The sequence below is a fragment of the Ambystoma mexicanum genome, chromosome 4p, assembly GCF_040938575.1.
Source record: "Ambystoma mexicanum isolate Mex_15411 chromosome 4p, UKY_AmexF1_1, whole genome shotgun sequence".
Lineage (NCBI taxonomy): Eukaryota > Metazoa > Chordata > Amphibia > Caudata > Ambystomatidae > Ambystoma > Ambystoma mexicanum.
In genome coordinates, this window is record NC_090927.1 from 667,133,010 (window position 1) to 667,152,997 (window position 19,988).

A 19,988-nucleotide genomic window follows, 5' to 3' on the forward strand; every position below is an offset into this window, starting at 1 on the left:
GTTTTTCACAGTAGAATATGCTTTAATGAGAGATTACATGAAGAAATATATGCACTTTGGTAAAACCATGAACATTAACGCCCTTTGAACTCTTCTCTCTAGGGACTGGAAGGGCTACATGGTATGCCTGGTGAAAAGGGTGAAAAGGTAAGGTGTAATTTACAAGCCTTTTGTCATATGTTGGGTGCTGTGTCAAATCAGTTAGTTCATTCAGTGCTAACCTTGGTTGATATCAATGGGCCACCATGTCCTAAAACTGTAAAATCACTAAACATACATACTCCAAAAACAAACACAGTGTCACCTAAACCATGTAATACATGTTCACACTGTCCTTCTGGCAAAGCCATTGCACAGAAACATACTTATCCCTGAGCATTACAAACGCAACCCCAATACTGAATGAAGCACTAGAGTCCACACCAGAGGGCTCTGTTGTGGGTTAGGTGACCACTGCCCTATATAGTGGTTCTGAGCCAAAGGTGCGGTACTCTAACAAGGGTAGAGGCCACCTGGTTCACAATGAAGCTCAAAGGTAAGGGCTCTAATGATATTAGCTATCAGAGCGTGTGCATAGGGAATAAAGGGCAGCATCACCTTGGGCATCTTATGTCAGAGCTTGTCCATGGCTTCTTGCCCTGTGCCCAAAGTGTGCACATTACAGCTTCTGCTGTGGTTACAGTCTATGTTCCAAGCTTGCTGGTTGCTAGTGAGTTGAAACAGTGAGAAGACTAAAGGACACGCATGGAATGCAGATTCCTATTATGATAAAATCCTCTGTTTGCTAGAGTGCTGACATATAAGAATACAAGAGAAGCCTGGAATGAAGGTACCTACTGTGGTCAGAGCCTCTGTTGAAGGTTTGCTGATTGCTAGAGAGATGAAATAGTAAGAAGAATACATGGAATGCAGGTACCTACTGATATGATAGGTTATTAATACCCAGAAGTATCTAAGCCTGGACCCGGGGATCGAACCTGTGTTGCTGTGTGTCGACTTGCTTCCAAGGTGAGCACGTTGCCCCTGAACTATCCTCCCGAGAATCCTATGCTCTCCTCCCGAGACTCTGTGGTTAAATCCTCTGTTCCAGGCTTGCTGATCACTGGAAGGTTGACACAGTGAGAAGAATAAAAGAGAAGCATAGAATGCAGGCTTCTACAGTTGTTAGAGCCTCAGTTCCAGGCTTGCTGATTGCCAGAGAGCTGAAACACATGGAATGCAGGTACCTACTGTGGTTAAAACCTCTGTTCCAGGCTTGTTAATTGCTAGAGAGCTGAAACAGTGAGAAAACGAAAGGACACGCATGTATGCAGATTCCTATTATGGTTAAAGCCTCCGTTCCAGGCTTGCTGATTGCTAGAGCGCTGAAATAGAAGAATAAAAGAGAAGCATAGAATGCAGGCTTCTACTGTTGTTAGAGCCTCTTTTCCAGGCTTGCTGATTACCAGAACGCTGAAACAGTGAGAAAAATAAAGGAGACACATGGAATGCAGGTAACTACTGTGGTTAAAGCCTCTGTTGCATGTGTGCTGATTGCTAGATAACTGAAACAGTGAGAAAAACAAAGGAGAAACATGGAATGCAGGTACCTACTGTGGCTAAAGCCTCTGTTGCATGTGTGCTGATTGCTAGAGTTGAAACAGTGAGAAAAACAAAGGTGACACATGGAATTTAGGCTTCTGCTGTGGTATTGGCAGGCAGCTGCAGTGCATTTTTTTTGTTGTTGTGTTTAATCCCATAGGATTTTTTTATTTTTTATGAAATGGAACGAAAGAAACTTGAAAGTTCATTGTTGTGAAAAGAGAAAAATCTTATGCTCTAACGTTAGTTCACAGGTACAGTTGATAGATCGAGGTTTGTGATGGAAGCATCCCTTTGGTAATGTGGTGCATAATATTCACTGTTGCCAATAGCCATGCCGGTCTGTCTCCTCCAATCAGTTTTTGCCAGCAATTCTCCTCATCCAAAAGGGTAAAGTTCGAAATGGTACCATTCAAATATAAAGAGCGAATCTCTCGTGTCGCTGGACAGGTCAAGAGCAGATGGCGGATGGTTTCCTTGTTCGTCGTGGATTTGCATTGATGACAACAGTTTGTCAGAGCTAAGCCTCTGATGGCCAAAATTTCATTTGTTTCCAATAAGTTCAAACGAATTTTCATGAAGAAGTTACGCGCTGTTCTGTTTGGAAATAAGTTGATGTAGGTTTGTAGGGTATCCAATTTCTTAAAGATCGGAGGAAGATGAGTTGTGAGTTTGTTTTTATTAGCCATTTCTAAAGTCTTTATCCAGTCCAATTCTCTGATCTTTTTTATGACTTTTACTGGGTTATTCACAAGCTCATCTTCACTGCTTTCCACTGAATGTAAGAGGGCAACATGTTCTGCTTTCCATTTAGACAGCATTTTACAGGATCCAAGCAGCAATTCTTGATTTATCAGTCGATAGACATATGGAGTGTCTTTCAGTATACATTTCCTGTACAGCATTATGCTGTTAGAGTCTACTGTTGTTTTCAATGATGAGAGGCTAAATTCACGTCTAATCAACGCAACTGGAGTTGACTTTGGTAGACCTAAGATTGATCTCCAGAAGGTTGCTTCTAATTTAGGCCATAGCTCCGGTGGAAGGTTGGCCAAGGCATCTGAGCCATAGGTTAAAGATGCTATGACCTTCTTTTTTATAAAAGTCTATCAATGGCTTTCCCCTGGGCCGTCAGTTTTTTCGTTTTCTCGTAAAGGACCTCCTGCATGGCTTTTTCTTTCATTGTGCTATTGTCATGATGCCTACACCCGGAGCACCAGGCCAGGCCCAGCACCCCCGGGAGCAGGCATCACGCCCCCAAGTAAAAGCCCAGCGGCCCTTTATAGGGGCTCTTTGGACTCTGTCCTGGCGCTGTTGGCGCCAGGCTCATGTTGGACATCAGTCCTGGTGCCATAAGCGCCAGGCTCATAAGGGGAAGTGATTGGTGCACTTAGCTGAAGCAGACCATGCTGCACACTCTCCTGATGCAGACCATGCTGCATGAAGAACCAAGCCAAATGAGGCTTAGGAGGAACTATTTTTCTGATGGAACTATTTTGTTACTTGGGTGGGGCTGTGGAAGAATACTCACCTGGAACTTCTTCCAAAGCTATTTAAGCCATGCCCGGACAGCCACACGTGCTTCGCGTTGTTCTGCATCCCAGCAGCTGAACGCTCACTGTGTCTGCTCCTGCACCTGGACTCCAGCCACGCCCGCCTCGAACCTGGAACACCTGTAAGGGAATAAGAGAAGAGAAAGGTGAAAACCAAGAACTTATTCAACCTTCTTACCTGCATCCGGAATCTTCACGCCAGCATTCCTGAAGGAAGACTTCCATTTAAAAGCACCGCGTTGCTCGCTGCAGCGCCGCGCTTCACTCACCTGTTCCCGAGACGCCGCCCGGCTCCATCACGGCTCTCAGCACCGGTCGCCACATCTCTGCACCTAGGGGAGAGAAGAAGAGACAAAAGGTGAGCAAGGGAACACAAGAGGAAAGCCGAATTTTCAGCCATATTACTTACCGGCTTTTCTTGGTGAACCATTTCACATCTCGGGTCGGCACCGCATCTTTGGCAGGTACCGCACCCCGGCCCCTATGGGGAAAGGATATTTTCAGCCATATTACTTACCGGCTTTTCTTGGTGAATCATTCCACATCTCGGGTCGGCGCCGCATCTTTGGCAGGTACCGCACCCCGGCCCCTATGGGGAAAGGACAAAAGGCATTACTCGGGAATTATAAAGACATTTAGAGGGGTCGCCCTCATCACTAACTCACCTGATTTTACCATCGGCAATTTAACCCCTCAACGCATCGCCTTTGTTCTGCACCTGAAATAAAGGACAGAAAAGACAACATAAAAGGAGGCTCACACTTGAACTTTTGCATCTTCATACTTACGGCGTATTGCTCAGAAAAGTCAAGTGGATGTGCCACCGCCATTCTGAAAACCAGTGAAGTAACTGGACGAACGCACGCCCCTGCACCAGAAGCAGGATGGAGAGTTCATCCTTCCAAACCATAAGGTGAGCTTAAACCGGGGGTTTTGGAGGAATCAGAGAAGAACGAAGGTGGCAAGGGGGGAGCAAGCACACTATTCGGCAGACAGTTAATCCCCTTTCTCATCTGCAGAAGGATAATCCTACGGGCCCGACAAACAAGATTTGGGGGTCCTGTTCAATCGGTGGTCCGAATTCTGCGCATCACGCTTGAAGAGGCCACAGCAACCCAGACCAGCGCCTCCGTGGGAGCCAGGTGACTGTTACAGCTATCCAGGGTAACACCTAAGTACTTAAAGTTTCTGACTCTTTCCAGTATGGCTGTACCCAGACGAAGAGAGATCTTTTCGTTCTTCTTGGTTGGTTTTTCAATTACCATCATTTTCGTTTTCTCTTCATTAATATCTAAGTTATTTTCCGCCATATATTGCTGTAAGTTGTTTAGTTGCCGTTGTAGACCTATTGGGGTGTGATCTAACAGGATCAAGTTGTCTGCATACAGCAGACGACTGATCTGTTCACCTCCAAGTTTTGGTGGAAATGATCGTATTGACTTTTCTGATTCCTGAAAATCACCTAGATAAGTCCAAAACAATGCCGGTGACAGAGGGCAGCCCTGTTTCACACCTCTGGTAGTGTTGATCTTGGCTGAAAGAGTCCCTTGCTAGTTCAAACGAACTCGCATAGTCGTATTGGAGTACAAGACTTAATTGGCTCCGTATTTCGTTTGGGCATTTCCAGAAGGAAAGTTTCTGCCACAATCTAGAATGGTTGACTCGATCAAACGCCTGGGTAAAGTCGACGAAAGCGACGAATATTCTAGGGCTACCTTCTAAGATCTTGCTTTTCAAGATACTCAAAGTGAGTATATTCACGTTCGTGCCCATGTTCTTTTTGAACCCTGTTTGTAGGTAGCCTTGACAAGGGGCTTTATGACATGAAGTGTTGGAGAAGGAGTGAACCAAAAACTTTTCCTATTGGGTCTAAGAGAGCTATTGGGCGGTAATTAGCTGGGTCGGCCCTGTTTCCTTTTTTATAAAAAGGAACTATATTTGCTGAGTTCTATGATGGTGGAATGGTTTTTGAATCAGCGCAGCATCTGAAGATCATACTTAGAAGAGATGACCAGGCTTCGGAATGAGTTTTCAAATCGAGGTTTGTTATATAATCAGGTCCTGGAGCGCGTGATGATTTTAATTTTCTTATTTGGTCGAAGATATTATCTTTATTGTCCAACTGTATCCATGGGCAGTCACATCTACCCGTGTCCTCCTTAGAAAATTTTGGAAGTTGAAAGATGGTATTGAAATAGGTCTCCCATGTCAATTCTCCTAGTCCATTCTGTTGAGACGGAAGGACTCCTGGAGATGTTGAATGAAGTAGGGACCAAAAATCTCTAGCATAGTTGCCATTTATAGCTTTGAGAATGTTCTCAGCGTCTTGTTGGTATAATATGGTCCGATGGGCCCTCAACCATGCTTTATAGATTCTCTGTGCCTCCAAAATGGTACTTGAGGCACTCTTAGGATCTAGTTTTAATGCCTGTCTTCTAATCCTTGTTAAGTCTCTCTTGTTTTCCGCCACCAGCTTGTCATATATGTGTTGTTGTAGCTTAGGTGGCTTCTTCTTTCCTTGTGGGGTTTTATAAGTGTTTAGTAGTGGGATGTAATCCACCATCATGCGGCTTTCGCAGTTTTTTAAGTCACTATAAGCCTCCATTAGAGAGATGATGGTCCTATCGGTCATTCTGAGTCTTGTTCCATGGTTATTTAACTCAAGGTAGGAAATCATTGTTGGATGGCTTAGAGGACTTGAAGACCAGGTAGTTTGTAAGAGATTATGGTCACTTACAGGCGTCCTCACCACTTCAAAAGATGTTATTAATGGCAATAGAGATCGTGTCACAAAAATGTGATCAATCGTCGATTGGGAGTCGGCTCATTCCCAGGTCGGCGGTCTATTAGGATTGCTAAAGACCGAGTCAAGATTGGAGAAAGATCTTGATTTTATTAGCTTCATCCATTGAGTAGCCCTTTAATCAATGGGCGGTTTCTTGGGTTTTCTTTTACTGTCATTGATTTTCTCCTGGCAGTTGATGTTTAAATCACCACATATTGCTATGTGGTCGGCTTGATAAATTGCTTGAATCCAGTTGATTTCAGTCTCAATCATATTAATGAATTTTGCAGATTCAATAGCAGCAGGGTTCCAATAAACGCTGATAATAATAACCAGCTTTGTAAGGGTCTTATTTTTCTCCATGTCAATAGTTGTCCAGTTTAGCTTCACCACCAGCATGAATTGGTTTTCTTTCAGCTTTTGGATGCACGTAAGGCCACATCCATTTCGGATTGCGATTAGTAACCCTGCAGTGGGGCGTCCTGTGATGCCTTTTTTGGCTGGAGCTGTGTTGATCTCATAGCCATCTAGAATAGGACTTTGGGTTAGCCAAGTCTCTTGAAAACATATAATATCATAGTCGCCCAGATTTATAGTGCCCAGGACTGTTAAATGTAGAAATCCCTGGGTATTCCATGAGCACATCTTGATTACATCTTGATCAGTTGCCGGATGGAGGTCGTTCGTAGGGTTGTGTTCTTTAGACTCGAGTGGGTATTTTTGGCGTTGAATCTTCAAGGCTTTTGGAAGCCAAGACCACATAGTCTGAAGTGAGAGGCCTGATTGTGATCTTGTCGTAGTGGAACAATTATCGTTCTGGACGTTCCTTAAGATTTTCGAAGTACACTTTGTGTGTAGATCCTCAAGTGAGTACTTAAATTAGGAAGGATTTCTTGAACTCCTTTTTTATTTACTTTTGGAGTATTATGATGAGCGAGGTTAGAGGACCGATCCAATGTTTTTGGTCTCACTACCGTCAATTTTTTGTGGTGGTCGATGGAGTGAATCACACTAACCACTGAATTAGTTTCTATTTTCTTGGATGATCTATGATGGACATGCAAGACTGATTTAAATCGGTTGTTCTTTTGTTGAGTTTCCAAGTTCTTCCTTCCTTCTAATTGTCTACTGTCTTTGATTTTCCTAGAAGATTCGGTTAAGTCATAGCCCATAATTTGAAGATCTTCAGCCGCTGCTCTTAAAAGATTGTTTACAGTGGATGATGTAATGTATAAATGAGAGATCACCTTTAAGTTCTGGTGGCTTGGGTCGACAATTTGGAGGTCCGGTGACTTTACAGAACGTAGTTTCGGAATATGTAAAATAGTTCAATTACTGCTCTTCTCTTTAGGACGACGTCATCATGATTACCAGGGATCTGTTCTAGATTGAGTATCCATCTGGTTTGTAGCCTTCTTTGAGGTTTGTTTTGGTACGTGTCCATCCTTGATTTATAGGTATCCCGTGAGGATCCTTTTTCTTGTTCTGGATAGGGGGGCCTTCTAGATTGCTCAGCAGATCGATAAGCCGAGTTTCTCCTATGGCGGTGGTAATCGTGAATCACCTCTGAGTGGTATCTGGATGTGTCCCGCTTTCCTACGTCGAGGTTTTGATGGTTCTTTATTGTATTCGAAGAGGTAGTTAGGTGGTGGGCCTGGACTTTAGATTTGATGTTACATTTCATGGTCAAAAGACGTCTTCGATCCTCGAGAGTAAGGAGTGATGATTCTGGGGTTTCGGTGTCATCGTTATTAGATAATGGAGGCTGGGAGATCACTTTTTGGATTGCTGAATTTTCTTGGATCTCACAATGACAGCTTGTAGTAGTGTTAGTTAAGTGTTGCGTGATGTTCATCAGCTCTTCGTTGTCTAAGAAATCTTCCATCACTCTGGGAGATTGGCTGGTTATCTTGATGCCTTTTGTTTGGGAGTCTTGGGCTTCTTTAGAGGTTGATTTTGGATTTGTTTGAGCCATTGGAATTTTTAGAAGCGGTGTTGATGGCGTCGATTTACCTTTGGCTATCCCCAGCTGGTGGAAGATAGGTTCTAATGTTGGTTTATCACTAGGTATCGATTTCGCTCCTTTAGTATCTTTAGTGATCAAGGACTTTGCAGTTGGTGAAATCACTTTTGTTGTTAGATCTATAAAAGGAAGGGTTTGAGTACCTTCTGACTTGACGTTTTCCCTGGTTTGAGTTGAGTGTCTCAGGTCCGATGTGGTTTCTTGTGAATTTAGGGCCAAGGGTAGTTGTTGGTCCGGAGATGGATATGAGGACTTTGATTTTGAGTGTAACTCCATGATATAACCTAAAACGAAGATCAGTTTGGTTAACATCATTGCTTGAATTGAAGTGTGGTCTTTAAGTGCATCCCCGATAGTCTCATACAATTTGGTAAAGGGCATTAGGGCTATAGTTATTGCCGACATCAATGTACACATGTCTGGTTTTTTGGATGGCGTTTCTTTGGCTGCAGCTGAGCTTTGAGAAGATAGTCTAGTCTTTACTGGGGATGATAGCCGAGGAGTTAATGGTGTACCTGCTAAGGGCGGCATTGTACTAAATTGATCTGAGGAAAATCTTAGAGGGGAGCTGTAATTGTCCAAGTTTGTGTAAAAAGCATCCAGAGATTTCTCAAATTGGCATTTGTATTTCCCTAATTGGCCTTATTTGCCCTTTATGGAGCCAAATCTATTGAGTTTTCCACCGGATCCATGGTGTTGTCTGGCTCAGTGGGGATATCATTGGTTTTTCGATTTGTTGTCAGATCTCTTTGTGAGGATGTGTTTCCCCGAGTAGGGGGCTTCTTGCCAAGAGGGATCCAATGTGGAACATTAGAACCATCATTTGGCTTGTTGGTGGCTGGTAGAGGACTTTGTTCATCCAATTTCTTTCGGTCATCTAGTATCAGTTGATCATCATGAGTTTGGGTCAAGTTCCTTATATGGGTTGAGGTTTTTAGCAGATGATTGGGGTCTGGATTAGGCCTCTTAGGGGTCTTGATGACCTCAGTACCCACATTCTCATCTAGAGAGGGTCTAATTTCTTGTAGATCATTTTCAATTTCATTTTTATTAATGTTAGAAGCTTCGAGTTGAAGAGATTCGGGAGGTTCGAGAGCTCCTATCTCTTTAGTGGACTTCGAAGATGTTAAGGAGTGCATGGAAGTAAGGCTTCTAGCCGATTCTGACTCAGAGGTTGAGGAGGCACTCAATGAGAGAGCGAAAGTAAGCGTTGTTTTTCCAATAAATTGCCATTTGTCCTTATTTATTGTCTGGTTGAGGTGGTCACGGCCTCTGGGTGATGGTAAAGTGGACTTCCGGGTTGCAATGGCCAGCTTGCGCTGCTTGCGTGGTGGTGTGTTGTTATGTACTGCTTCGAGAATCTCTGCATCCGTTAGTTCTTGACACTTTTCTTGTATTGCTTTAGAATGTTTACAGAAGAAATCTGATAATAATTTGAGCAGGGTTGGGTTTTCTTTGTAGCCTTTCCTGTAGAATTTTGGCCCACACGGCCAGCTTTGTTATTGCTGCCAGGCTTTTGGGAGAGCCTTAGCCGCGTAGATGGTTAGTTGTTTTCTTTTATATTGTGGTGTGAAGCCTCAATGTCTTCAATAGAGTCTCTGGCTTTTCGTGGTCTTTTTTTTATTTTGGGGATCACTTGGATCCACTTCATGAGTTGCAGTTGATGTAACTTTGTCATCGTTTATAACAAGTCCGTTTGGTTCAGTAATTTCAATGTTTATTAGTTTTTCGTGGATCAGGACTTTTACTGTTAATACGGTAGTAGGCGGAGCCAAATCCTGGAAGCTCCTTGCTTCTTTGACTGACGCGGTATACGTGTCTCCCGGCGCCAGCTGCGAGGGAGATCCCATGGGCCCCACGCCACGGGGATCCGCCCGGTGATCCCCTGGATCTCCCGCCGGGGTCTCAAATGCACCGCCCTCCTGAGTGGACACCAGCCCAAGAGCACCAGGCAGAGACTTCACTCCCACCCGCCCGGACATCGCACACACCGGCCGGCCCAGAGGACTCAACGCCGACCCCCCTCCGGAGAATGGCGGAGCTCCAGGCGAGGCAGGACAAGCGGGAGTCCGCGCGGGGGCCATGAAAGGTTGCTCCATCAAGACGGGAACTTCGCAGCAAGTTTCGCTCAAGGTTAGTCTTTTGCTCAGAAGGGGATCCTTAGCACAGTTTATAAATGGTTCAGCGCACAGTGTTGAAAAATTATGGATATCACAAAAGTGTGTGAGAGGTGTTGGTGTATTGCGTTCCATAGGCCTTCAATGCTCTGCACAACAGGAGGCATATTAATAGGAGTTTTGGATGATTGCTGTGGCTGTGTTGTTAGCTCTATAGTTTCAATTGGAGGCTCTGTGCGGGAGCGAGAGCTCCTCAAACGACGTCCTAAGTCGTCTTCTGAAGGTAGAGAAGGAGTCGGTGGGGTGGCCATCATTGCAGTCTTTGCAGTCTTGCCTGGCATGACGGCAAGACAGCCACTCTCCGCCACTCCGCTGTTTAGTTTAAGCAAGATTGCAAGGCAGCTTCAGTTAAGAAAGGCAGCCTACACAGACTATACAAAACGGCTGCTGGCAATTGGTGTAATTGGGTAATTCGTAGAAGATGAGGCACAGCGTGGCTCAAAGTGGAATAATACCTCCGCAGTCACTCCCCGAGTCCTCTAGAGGAAAGTCTTGGCTTGAACCAATCCAAAGACAATTTGCACCTAGTCCAATTGCCGAAATGACAATTAATTAAAACAACATAGGGCAGCTTCGGTGGCACTAATTGCTGGGAGCGCTTTCCATCAGAACAAGTCACTAAATGAAAGGAAACACTTTTCCACTCTGGAAATAAACAATGTCCACTTGTGATAGCAATTTCAGATATATGCGAGGTAGGGGTCAGAGGAGGGCAGGCTTACCGTGTTGATTCTGGGTGAGGAGGATTCCTTCGCCTTGGGTCCTACACCCCTCCACACCCCCGCGGAACACTGCAGAACACTTCCTCACACTTCCGCTTCGCTTTCCCGAGAGTTGTGCTTTTTAAAGTTCCGCCAATTCAAAGTAGCACAGCTGTTAAAGGAGCCGTGTAGCAATGATGCACTTCAACAAAATTGTATTCTCCAAGGCAGGCACCGCAGAAGACTTACTCACACTTCCGCAGTGCATTTGTTACAAGAGTCTGTGTACGACCTGCTCTGCAAATATGCTGCACTTTACCCGAGTGGTGCAGCAATGCTCAGAAATTAGTTTTGTTTGTTAATGGGCTGCAGGCCCCTAGGCTGCAAGTGACGCAGAGTGAATGCATGGGTCCAGGCATGATCTGTCAACTTTTGTTGGAATGCACAATCCCTTCTAAGCAGTAACAGGGAAATCACGTGAGAATTAACATTTTGAATTTGAGGGGTTGTAAGTGCCCCTCCGAAGAAGATAACAGTAGAAATGGTTGCAGGTCGTTTAGTGGTCCAGATTGCCCATGTTGTCTGCCCATGCACACAGAGTGTCGGGAGCCTGATGATTTGATCTGCCGTGGGTTGCCTAGGAACCTCTTGAGGTAGACCCGCTATGATGCTCTGGAATCCTTAATTTTAAATGTTTTATTTTATTGTTCATTTATAATGCTCTTGATACCAGCGAGTGGTTTCTAAGAGCGGGATGAGGATTCGAACCTGTGTGGCACCGCATTGCTTCGCTTCCAAGACAAACGTACTGCCTCTTGGAGCTGTTTATGCAGCATATGTGTGGCGTGAGGAACATGATCTGGAAAATAATTATTCCTTCTGCTTCTGGCAGATAAAATAAGGAATCAAAGGAAATGCCTGAGAAACGGTGGATGATAGCGTAGAGAAGAATAAGAGACCCTCCTTGTGTCGCTCTTGAAGACAGCTGGATTGATTTCATGTTTTGCTTTGTTTTTATTTAATTGATTTTGTTAACCCCTGCTGTAAGAGGGTATGATGAGAGGGAACATGACTTTGACAAGTCTTCAGTTGCATTCCCTATGTCACGTGAGTACATGTTTGTGATACAAGTTCACGGGAGCGATTTGGTCCCTGAACAATTCCTTGGGGGCCACCCTTGTCCCATGTTTAGACGGCCATTTGCCCTGCCCCAGGGTAAAAGCACTTTGTGTGAGAGCACTGTTCTGTGAGGTACCAGTTGTACCTCTGCACAGCTGGCAGAGCAATACTTATGAACACTGGGAGAATACTAGCCATGCCACAGAGAAATGGCGTAGCAAGGGCACTGCTGCATGCCGCCCCCCCAAAGCACTGAACTGCCGCACTCCACTCTGGAATTACCACCCAGGGCTGCAGCCATGTACTGCACACGCTGCACACTCAATGTGCCCAATTTGCTTGGTTGCCAAGTTGGCCTGACACATAGCAAACAATTGCACCGCTTTAAGATCCTTTTAAAAGCATATAAATGGCCATACCTGCCCATAAACTACCAGCACATGAGCACATGCTATGCTAAGCAACCCCTGCTTTATGAAAAACCTCGATTTAAATATTGAAAGTATTTCCCTGGTGGCAGTACTTATGTATGCCAATACTGAAAGTTCTACATATTTTGGACATGAAGTTATCAAATCCAAAATTCATTTGTGAAACTTAAGAGATTAATAACCAAACCTTGTATGGGACTGACATTTCCTATGTGAGTAGACCTGCCTCAAAAGCATTTGTCTGTAATGGCATCTAGATGGCTACCCCCTTATTAATAAGGCCACGTGGGCTAGTCAATGCACTTGTGAGGGCAGGTAATGGCATCTAGATGGCTACCCCCTTATTAATAAGGCCACGTGGGCTAGTCAATGCACTTGTGAGGGCAGGTACAGACTGGTGGGCCACGCCCAGCATGTGGCCTTCTCATTGCACTTATTCATCAGCAGGCTTCCCTTTGAAATCAGAGCGGAAGAGGAAAGGGGTGCAAAACCAAGACCAAAAGCCTCTGCCATCTAAGAAATGGTGGCGTGGGGAGTAGAGAGTTAGAATTTGGCTGTTCCACAGCACCCCTTTAAGATTTGTTGAAAATGTCATGTGTCACTCTGCGATAAAAGATGGTGTAAGATTGTTGTGGGAAAGCTAATTAAAGGGTCCTTTTAGGCTAGACATGTACTTCAATGGAATTAGTACTTTCTCCAATAAATTAACCTGGCTGGTTCCAGTGAAAGGGTATGTGAAATTAAGCAACTTGAGGATATTGCTTTTCCCTGGCTGCAAAAAGGTCTTGCTTTTCAGGTCTTGACCAAGTAACCCTCAGCTACACTTCTGAGGATAGCAACGAAGATTGTTCGTTTGCTTGGAATTCAGCCTTGTTGACTTCTGGACCCTGCAGATACTTCTGCTTGTTTGGAGCCAAGTGCCCTGATCCTGCCTCTGCCTGCATTATTGGACAACCAGACTAAAGTGATAGACCTACAGTAACTCCTGTTAGATAAAAGCTAATAAATGTGGACCCTGGGCATCCATAGGAGGACAGAATGTCAGGAAATGAGAAAAGAATCTACGCTTGACCTGCAGCTGTTTTTTCACATATTAAATGTGAAAGTACATTTTGTGTTTAACCTTACAAGACTTCGACAGAGATGCCAAAACCTAATATGCAGGTCGATAGGCAGAAAGCAGACTTCACCAAAGACCAAGCAGTCTCTGTGGGGCAACATGGTGCACCAAGGCCCCCTAATGGATAGCCAGAAATCTTAAGACTCTTTTTGAACTTTTTTCTTGTTTTCGTTTTGCTACAATGTCTTAGAGAAACAAAAATGGGTAGTGTTTTCTCCATTTTACTCCTAATTTTGATCTCCCTTGATTGTTATACTCATTTGTCTATTTTGAAACTGTTTTCTTCTTTTTTTTCTCCCTTTTTTGTTATTTATGAAATGTGTGTGTGATTGTTAGCTGATATGAATTCAGTCATTTGTACGAAATAGTTTTGAACCTTGCATTACTTGTTATTTTAATATTAGTGCTTTCCTTTGTATTCATTTATTTTTCTGTCATTACACTTTTCTTTTGATGGATTCTTCTTTACAAGAACATCCTAGGATCGTCCTCAGAGGTATCTTAGAGCGCCGAGCCTACTTCCAAAGCATAAGCCAAGGACACTTTTAAGGATTTCTTGGAAGGCCCTTCAGGATCTACGTGATTAGATTAGTGAGGGAGCTTTGCCATAGCATGTATCAAAGTCTGTTGCCATACTCTCTCCTCCTTCTGCCAGGTGACCTCCTGACACAAGCAGGGTGTGAAAGTGAGGGGAGCTGGGAGCTATTTAGCTCCTGCTTGTAGCCTAGAAGAGCCTGGTTAGCGTGACACCAACAGATACCAGGAGATACATTTGGCTCCCAAAGGTCACTGAAGCTGAACATAAACAGAGAAAGAAAAAGCAAGGAAGGAAAGTAAAGGGGATAATGACATAGGACGTTAAAGGAAACAATCATACAAATATGGGAAGAGAATTGAAGATGGAAAGCAAGGATAGGCTGTCATCAGCTCAAGTTTCTGGGTTGCGTTCAGCGCGCAGGTTGTATGTGTGTTGGATATAATAACCCTGTCTGGACAGAGATAAACCATTCCCACCACCTTACATGTGAAAAATAAGAGTACCCATAGTGCCCTATTAGCACTCGCTGCAATTCTCTACAGGTAAAGTCTCCGGACTAGTGCTAATCCATAGAAAACCTATGTGATAAACAGCACAGTTAGCCAAGCTAATATTCCGCCCAATATGATCTTACTTCCAAAATCAACATGGAATCCCTCCTTAACTACAGAGCGCCACCCCAAGCTATTTATTTTTTTATTTTAGTGTATGTCATTGTATAGCGCACATAAAGCCCAAAGGCATCACAGCACTGTTACCTGTGGCAGTCTTAGTTACAGAAGAGTTATACATGTGATGATAACATAATTCAGGTATACAGAAGTACAGTTTCAGGGTTAGAGTAGATTATGCCCTCATTATACCCACTATCCCAATGGTGTTTTACCTAATGTCTAGAACATGCCCATCATGCTGAAAGCGTGTACAGGTTGTATTCACAGACTGGCACTCAGTGGTGAGCAGGCAGAAGGGAGATGTAGGCAAGTGGCGAGAGTCCTTCCTATGAAGGGTGATATCTTGGGTACTCGCTTTCCTGGGACTGTAAGCTTGCTACGTGGAATCTTTGCCTATAGGAATCGATGGCTTGTGTACTTCTATGTTATGTAGCGTTTAAAGTAAGTTAATGATGACACATGCTTCTTGTAGACGGTGTTGGTCGTAATCAAAAAACAAGCAAACGGAATGCAAATGTGGATGGATTTCAGACGCCTTTGTGCATCAGCACCAATGCTCATGTGTGCATGGCCACATAACATATCTCTCTTCTGCTTGTTTATTTCAGGGAGAAATTGGCCCCCGGGGATTGCCTGGACCTCCTGCATTGGTAATTATCCTCCACTGACGCAATGTGCATTGCATATGTCGTTTTCCCAGCCTGGATTTACGGTAGCCTCTAATCTCTATAAGATGGCGCCTGGCTTGCTCGGCTCCCACTCTGTGCAGTTTATTTCAAACTGTGCTCCTTTCTCCTGATTGCTTCCCAGGGCAAGGCTATTCTCTTCCCCCATGGCTGGGAAGCTTGGCTTCAGTCAGCCCTGCCTTTCACTGCTCGCCAGAGCCCCACACACTGAGCCACTGCATGGCCATTATCGCGTCTACACGTATTAGTTGAATAGGGGGTGGGGGGAGGAAAGAACACCCCAGCGACTGCATTAAAAATGCATTAGGGTTGCAGACACGCCTACAAGGAGAAACGGTAAAAAGAAAAAGTCCCTGTGAAAGAAAAAGCAAGTGCTTCACTTAAGAACAAAACTAAATGGCTGTATTACAAATGCGATTTAGGCGCAGCTGGGCGGTCGCGCGGAAGACGCTCACAGCATCGTGACGCTGGCTCAGTGCTGCGCCATCATAAGAAGTACTCTGGTAAAAGTAGGGGGCGTGCAAAAGCACCGCACGATGGCGCCAGCATTGCAAATGAAACTGCCATTGTGTTCATTATACCTTAGTTCCCCATCGGTGTGCCTTGGCCACAGTAATAGAGTATTGTCTAAGAGCAACAGGCATTGGATGTTATGATCCCTGTTGTAGGTCAACAAATCACCCATCTTCCCAATTGATATGCGCACGTATGTGCAAGTAGTTTCCTTTTCTAATGCTCCCCCTTATTCGTCTGAAGATTATACAGTTTTACAAGGTCTCTCATTAAGTGTCATTAATTTAGAAGACTATAGAATGTACTCCTTGTTTTCATTCGCGCGTAAGGTGCTTAGCGAATGGCAGTAGAACAGTTTCTCACAGGCACAATAAGGTAACAACAAGGGCTCAGCTTGCCCCAAAAGAAACGGCTCTCTCCCTGCCCACGGACACCTGCAAGGGCAGGGTAGACTCAGGCACAAAGGGTTGGGAGAGTGGGGCCTACTATGGACTTGGTGCAAAAGAATAGGGGGAAGCAGGTGGATTGGACTCAGAGCAAGCGCCACACTTACAGACTGACTTTCACTAAATGTGTGCAGCGATTCTTTTGTTGTGAAATAAATCTGCGGCCAAGTTTTCCATTTTGAAAGAACAACTGTCTCATTTCAGCAAATTGTCTGAAAAGGAAGCAGATGAATGTGCAGAATATGGCTTATTGGCTATGGGTACAAATGGACAAATGCAGGGGTTATGACTTGTGTGGTGGTTCTAATGCAGTCATTTGAGAAATGTCCTGATTTTCCAAATGTGACCTAAATGCTGAAAGCGTGTCTATTTCTGAACCTTTTGAATGCATATAATGTCCATTTATGATTACATTTCTGTAGTAATGAAGATAAGAACATCATGCAAATAGTAAGGTCTGTTTTGTTTGTAATTTATTATAGGGCGAGTCTGTGTTGACTGCAGAAAAGGGATCTCCTGTAGGTATTTCCAAGGACTTTGCGTTCCTAAAATTCGTTTGCAGCAGCTTTTGCAGTGTGGTTTCAGTGTTTCCATTTGTCAACAAGCATGACTCGCGCTTCTTTTTCAGGATGTGTTCTGTGCAATAGCTGGTTTTCGTCAGATGCGCTGGCGATTTTATGCAAGTGACTGAACTTTATGTGTAGCTAACTCAATGCTATGTGTACATTCTAGGGTATGCCTCAAAGGAGATGAGGTGTGTGGGATGAGGTGCGATTGAGTGCCTCGGTGCGAGAACAGCCTACTAATTAGACGAAAGAAATATGAAGGGCTCCATTTGCTAAAAAATATAATCTGTAGAAAGGAAAGTCCGTATAAAACTTTGGATAAAAGGACATTCTGATTAAGTTTCTATTAAAGGAAATATATTTTAATTCAGTTAAACATATTTGTTACAATGATGTTACGGTGCAATGCAAAACAAAACAAAATTGACAGATGTGATTCCTAAATCAATAATCACACAGCCATTTCTTGACATCAGCCATGCACTGCTCGTGATTCAAAGCAACGCGCAGTGCACTGTTTATGATGCCAAGTCACTGGCTGTGACGAATCAACTTCAGGGGCACCAGTGGTCCAGGGATGAATATCGGTTTCTAAACCATCAATCAGCCCTACACCTCTAGTACACCAGAAAGGATCCGAAAAGATTGGAAATGCAAGTCAATTATAAACCTTGTCCAATGTTGGTAACGTGGACGGAATGGCAGGCTTATCTCTGCAAGTTTGTGAATCGTTGGTTAGTTGCAACACAGCGAAAATACAATTATTACCAAATGATAAAGACTGTCCATTCAAGATTGTATAAAAATATCTACTTTATTAATATTCAACAGACAGTTCTAGCACATTACAAAATACAACCCACCCTATACAGGAATGCAGATGACAACAGTTTTCAAGATGGAAAAGAGACGCCCTCTGAATACTGACAGGAGGGTAGTCAGTAAAGTAATTAATCTCAATCGTTCAAGGATACTTGCTTTCAACACAAGGGGAACAATGGGTTGTAGAATGTCACTAGGGGCATTTGGAGAAGGACCAGGGTGACAGAACCACAATGTACCTTGTGCTTGTACAACCCACCCTGTAAATGAACACAAAGGACAGACAGTTTCACGAAGGAAAGGGAAGCACTCTGGATACTGAAAGGAGGGTAGTCGGTAAAGCAATCAGACTTAACTATTGAAGGTTATTTGGTTTCAGCACCAAGGGGTCATAAATTTCACTGTGGGCCTTCGGAGAAGGACCGTGGGGACAGAACCACAATGTACCTGGTGCGTGAGATGATCTTGCTGCTCGACAGTGTTGAGTCGGTTTTAGGGCACTTTTCAGCTTTTGTGACTGAGTTCAAGACAGGAGACAGCTGCCGGTATCAGGTAGAAGGCAGTCCGGCGAGCGAGGCTGGACGGTTGCAGGCTGGCCTACACAGCGGCTCAGAGTCAGGAATCATTGTCTCAGTGCTGGTTGGTGGGTCTGATAACTGGTCGAGGCATCTCGAATGGTGTCAGCAACTGCGGCGTGACAACAGTCCACGGTGCAGTCGGTTGCAAGTCGAGGGGTTCGACTGCCTCGAAAATGTCCTTTAAGGTGGACGCTGATTGATGCTTATATGTGCACTCCTCCTAGCTTCTTCTCAGGGCTCATTTCATCCTTTAAGGTGGACCGCCCACAGCTGAGGAGAGTGTTGCAGGCAACGGCCTTGTCCTCGGTTTGGTTCAGAGACTGTCTGGCACTTCCCACCTAGGAAGTTTGCTTGCAGAGTCTAGCAGGGCATGCTGTGTGCTGGCTGGGTAACGGTTCTGGAGCTGCTGGAGAGTCCTCTGGATTCAGTATCTCCCTCTGTTCCATGGGAGAGGTTTAGGGGAGGAATCTTGCTTCCTACTTGTAATTCTTGACCTTCCTTCACTGTGGAAGCTGTAAGGAAGACTGTACCTTCAGCCAGGGTCCAAATGAGTTCTTCTTGTTACTCCTTGAAAAGTCTTCAGATGATCTGCCAAAAGAAGGACTCAACCCTCTTTTAAAGCCAAATAGGCCCCAGTGATTGGTGTAGGCTAATCCTACTTTAATGAGCCAATCCTGGGTCCCAACCAACAAGCTTCTGTTATGCATGAGGTCATAACCAGAGTGCTTTGCAACAGGAAAGGTAGAGGGGTGAAAACATGTACTACTAAGTACCACCCATCTTCCAGTCTGTTGTGGATCAAAGGGTCTCTCTGGTTAATTGAGCTCTCTGTGGTTTCCGATTAAAGGCAGGTCTCCCCTGAATGGGGTTCCCCTGCAAGGGTTGCCTACTGTAAACACATGTACCAGTCATGACACTTCACTGCCTTGATACTGAGGGGCGGGAGCTGGCTTCAGGTTGACACAGTACATATCAAAGGTTGTTGGGGGTTTTCCTGTCTTTTGTTAGCCTCTGCAGCTAGGCCCCATTTGGGCCTGTTTGAAGTATACTGAATTAGTAAGCTAATTATGTTTAATTGCTGCCACAATTTTTCAGGGCCAACAAATGATAGGGCGGATCCATGGAGCTTTTGTTATTTAATTAGGCTGGCCATGGCAGGGGGAAGGTTTTGCCCTTACCCTTTTGAGCTGCCTTGATATACTCCTGGGTGTCACATTCCAACTAAATGTGACAGGGAGGACTGCACCTGTAGGCTGAGTCCACTCAGAGTACATAGGCCTATGTGTATTTTGTGCAGAGAGCATAGGAAAATGTGTGCAGATTAGCCCCACACATCCACACATTTTCCAGAGGTTTACCTACCCTCATTCAATTTCATACATTTCCAAAAAAAAAACAGGTGAACGCACACCCACCGTGCAGATGGTTGAATTCCTCCCATGCCCCCCCAGCCTCAACATGTGAACCACCACCCTACTGAGGGTCTGGTTCATCATCAAGGCGAAAGTACCGGCTGAGGCCATCTGCATTTCCATGCTCGCAGCCGCCTTGTGCTGGATGTCCATATCTAATCCCTGTAGGGATGTGGCCCAATGCAAATGCTTAGGGTTTTCCCCTTGCATGGCCATTAACCATCAAAGAGGCCTGTGGTCTGTCTGTATCGTGAAGTGCAACT

The 19,988-nt window shown here is 44.5% G+C and overlaps 1 protein-coding gene across 3 annotated transcripts in view; it reads left to right on the top strand.

The window, feature by feature from the left end:
• The window catches only part of COL19A1 (collagen type XIX alpha 1 chain), a 2,241,461-nt gene that overhangs the window by 1,833,255 nt on the left and 388,218 nt on the right, over window positions 1–19,988 (top strand). For all 3 annotated transcript variants that reach the window (XM_069606203.1, XM_069606204.1, XM_069606205.1), the window contains exons 21-23: window positions 103–147; window positions 15,311–15,352; window positions 16,830–16,865. In XM_069606203.1, coding sequence (XP_069462304.1) covers window positions 103–147; window positions 15,311–15,352; window positions 16,830–16,865 — 123 coding nt within the window. The remainder of the gene's footprint in view (window positions 1–102; window positions 148–15,310; window positions 15,353–16,829; window positions 16,866–19,988) is intronic.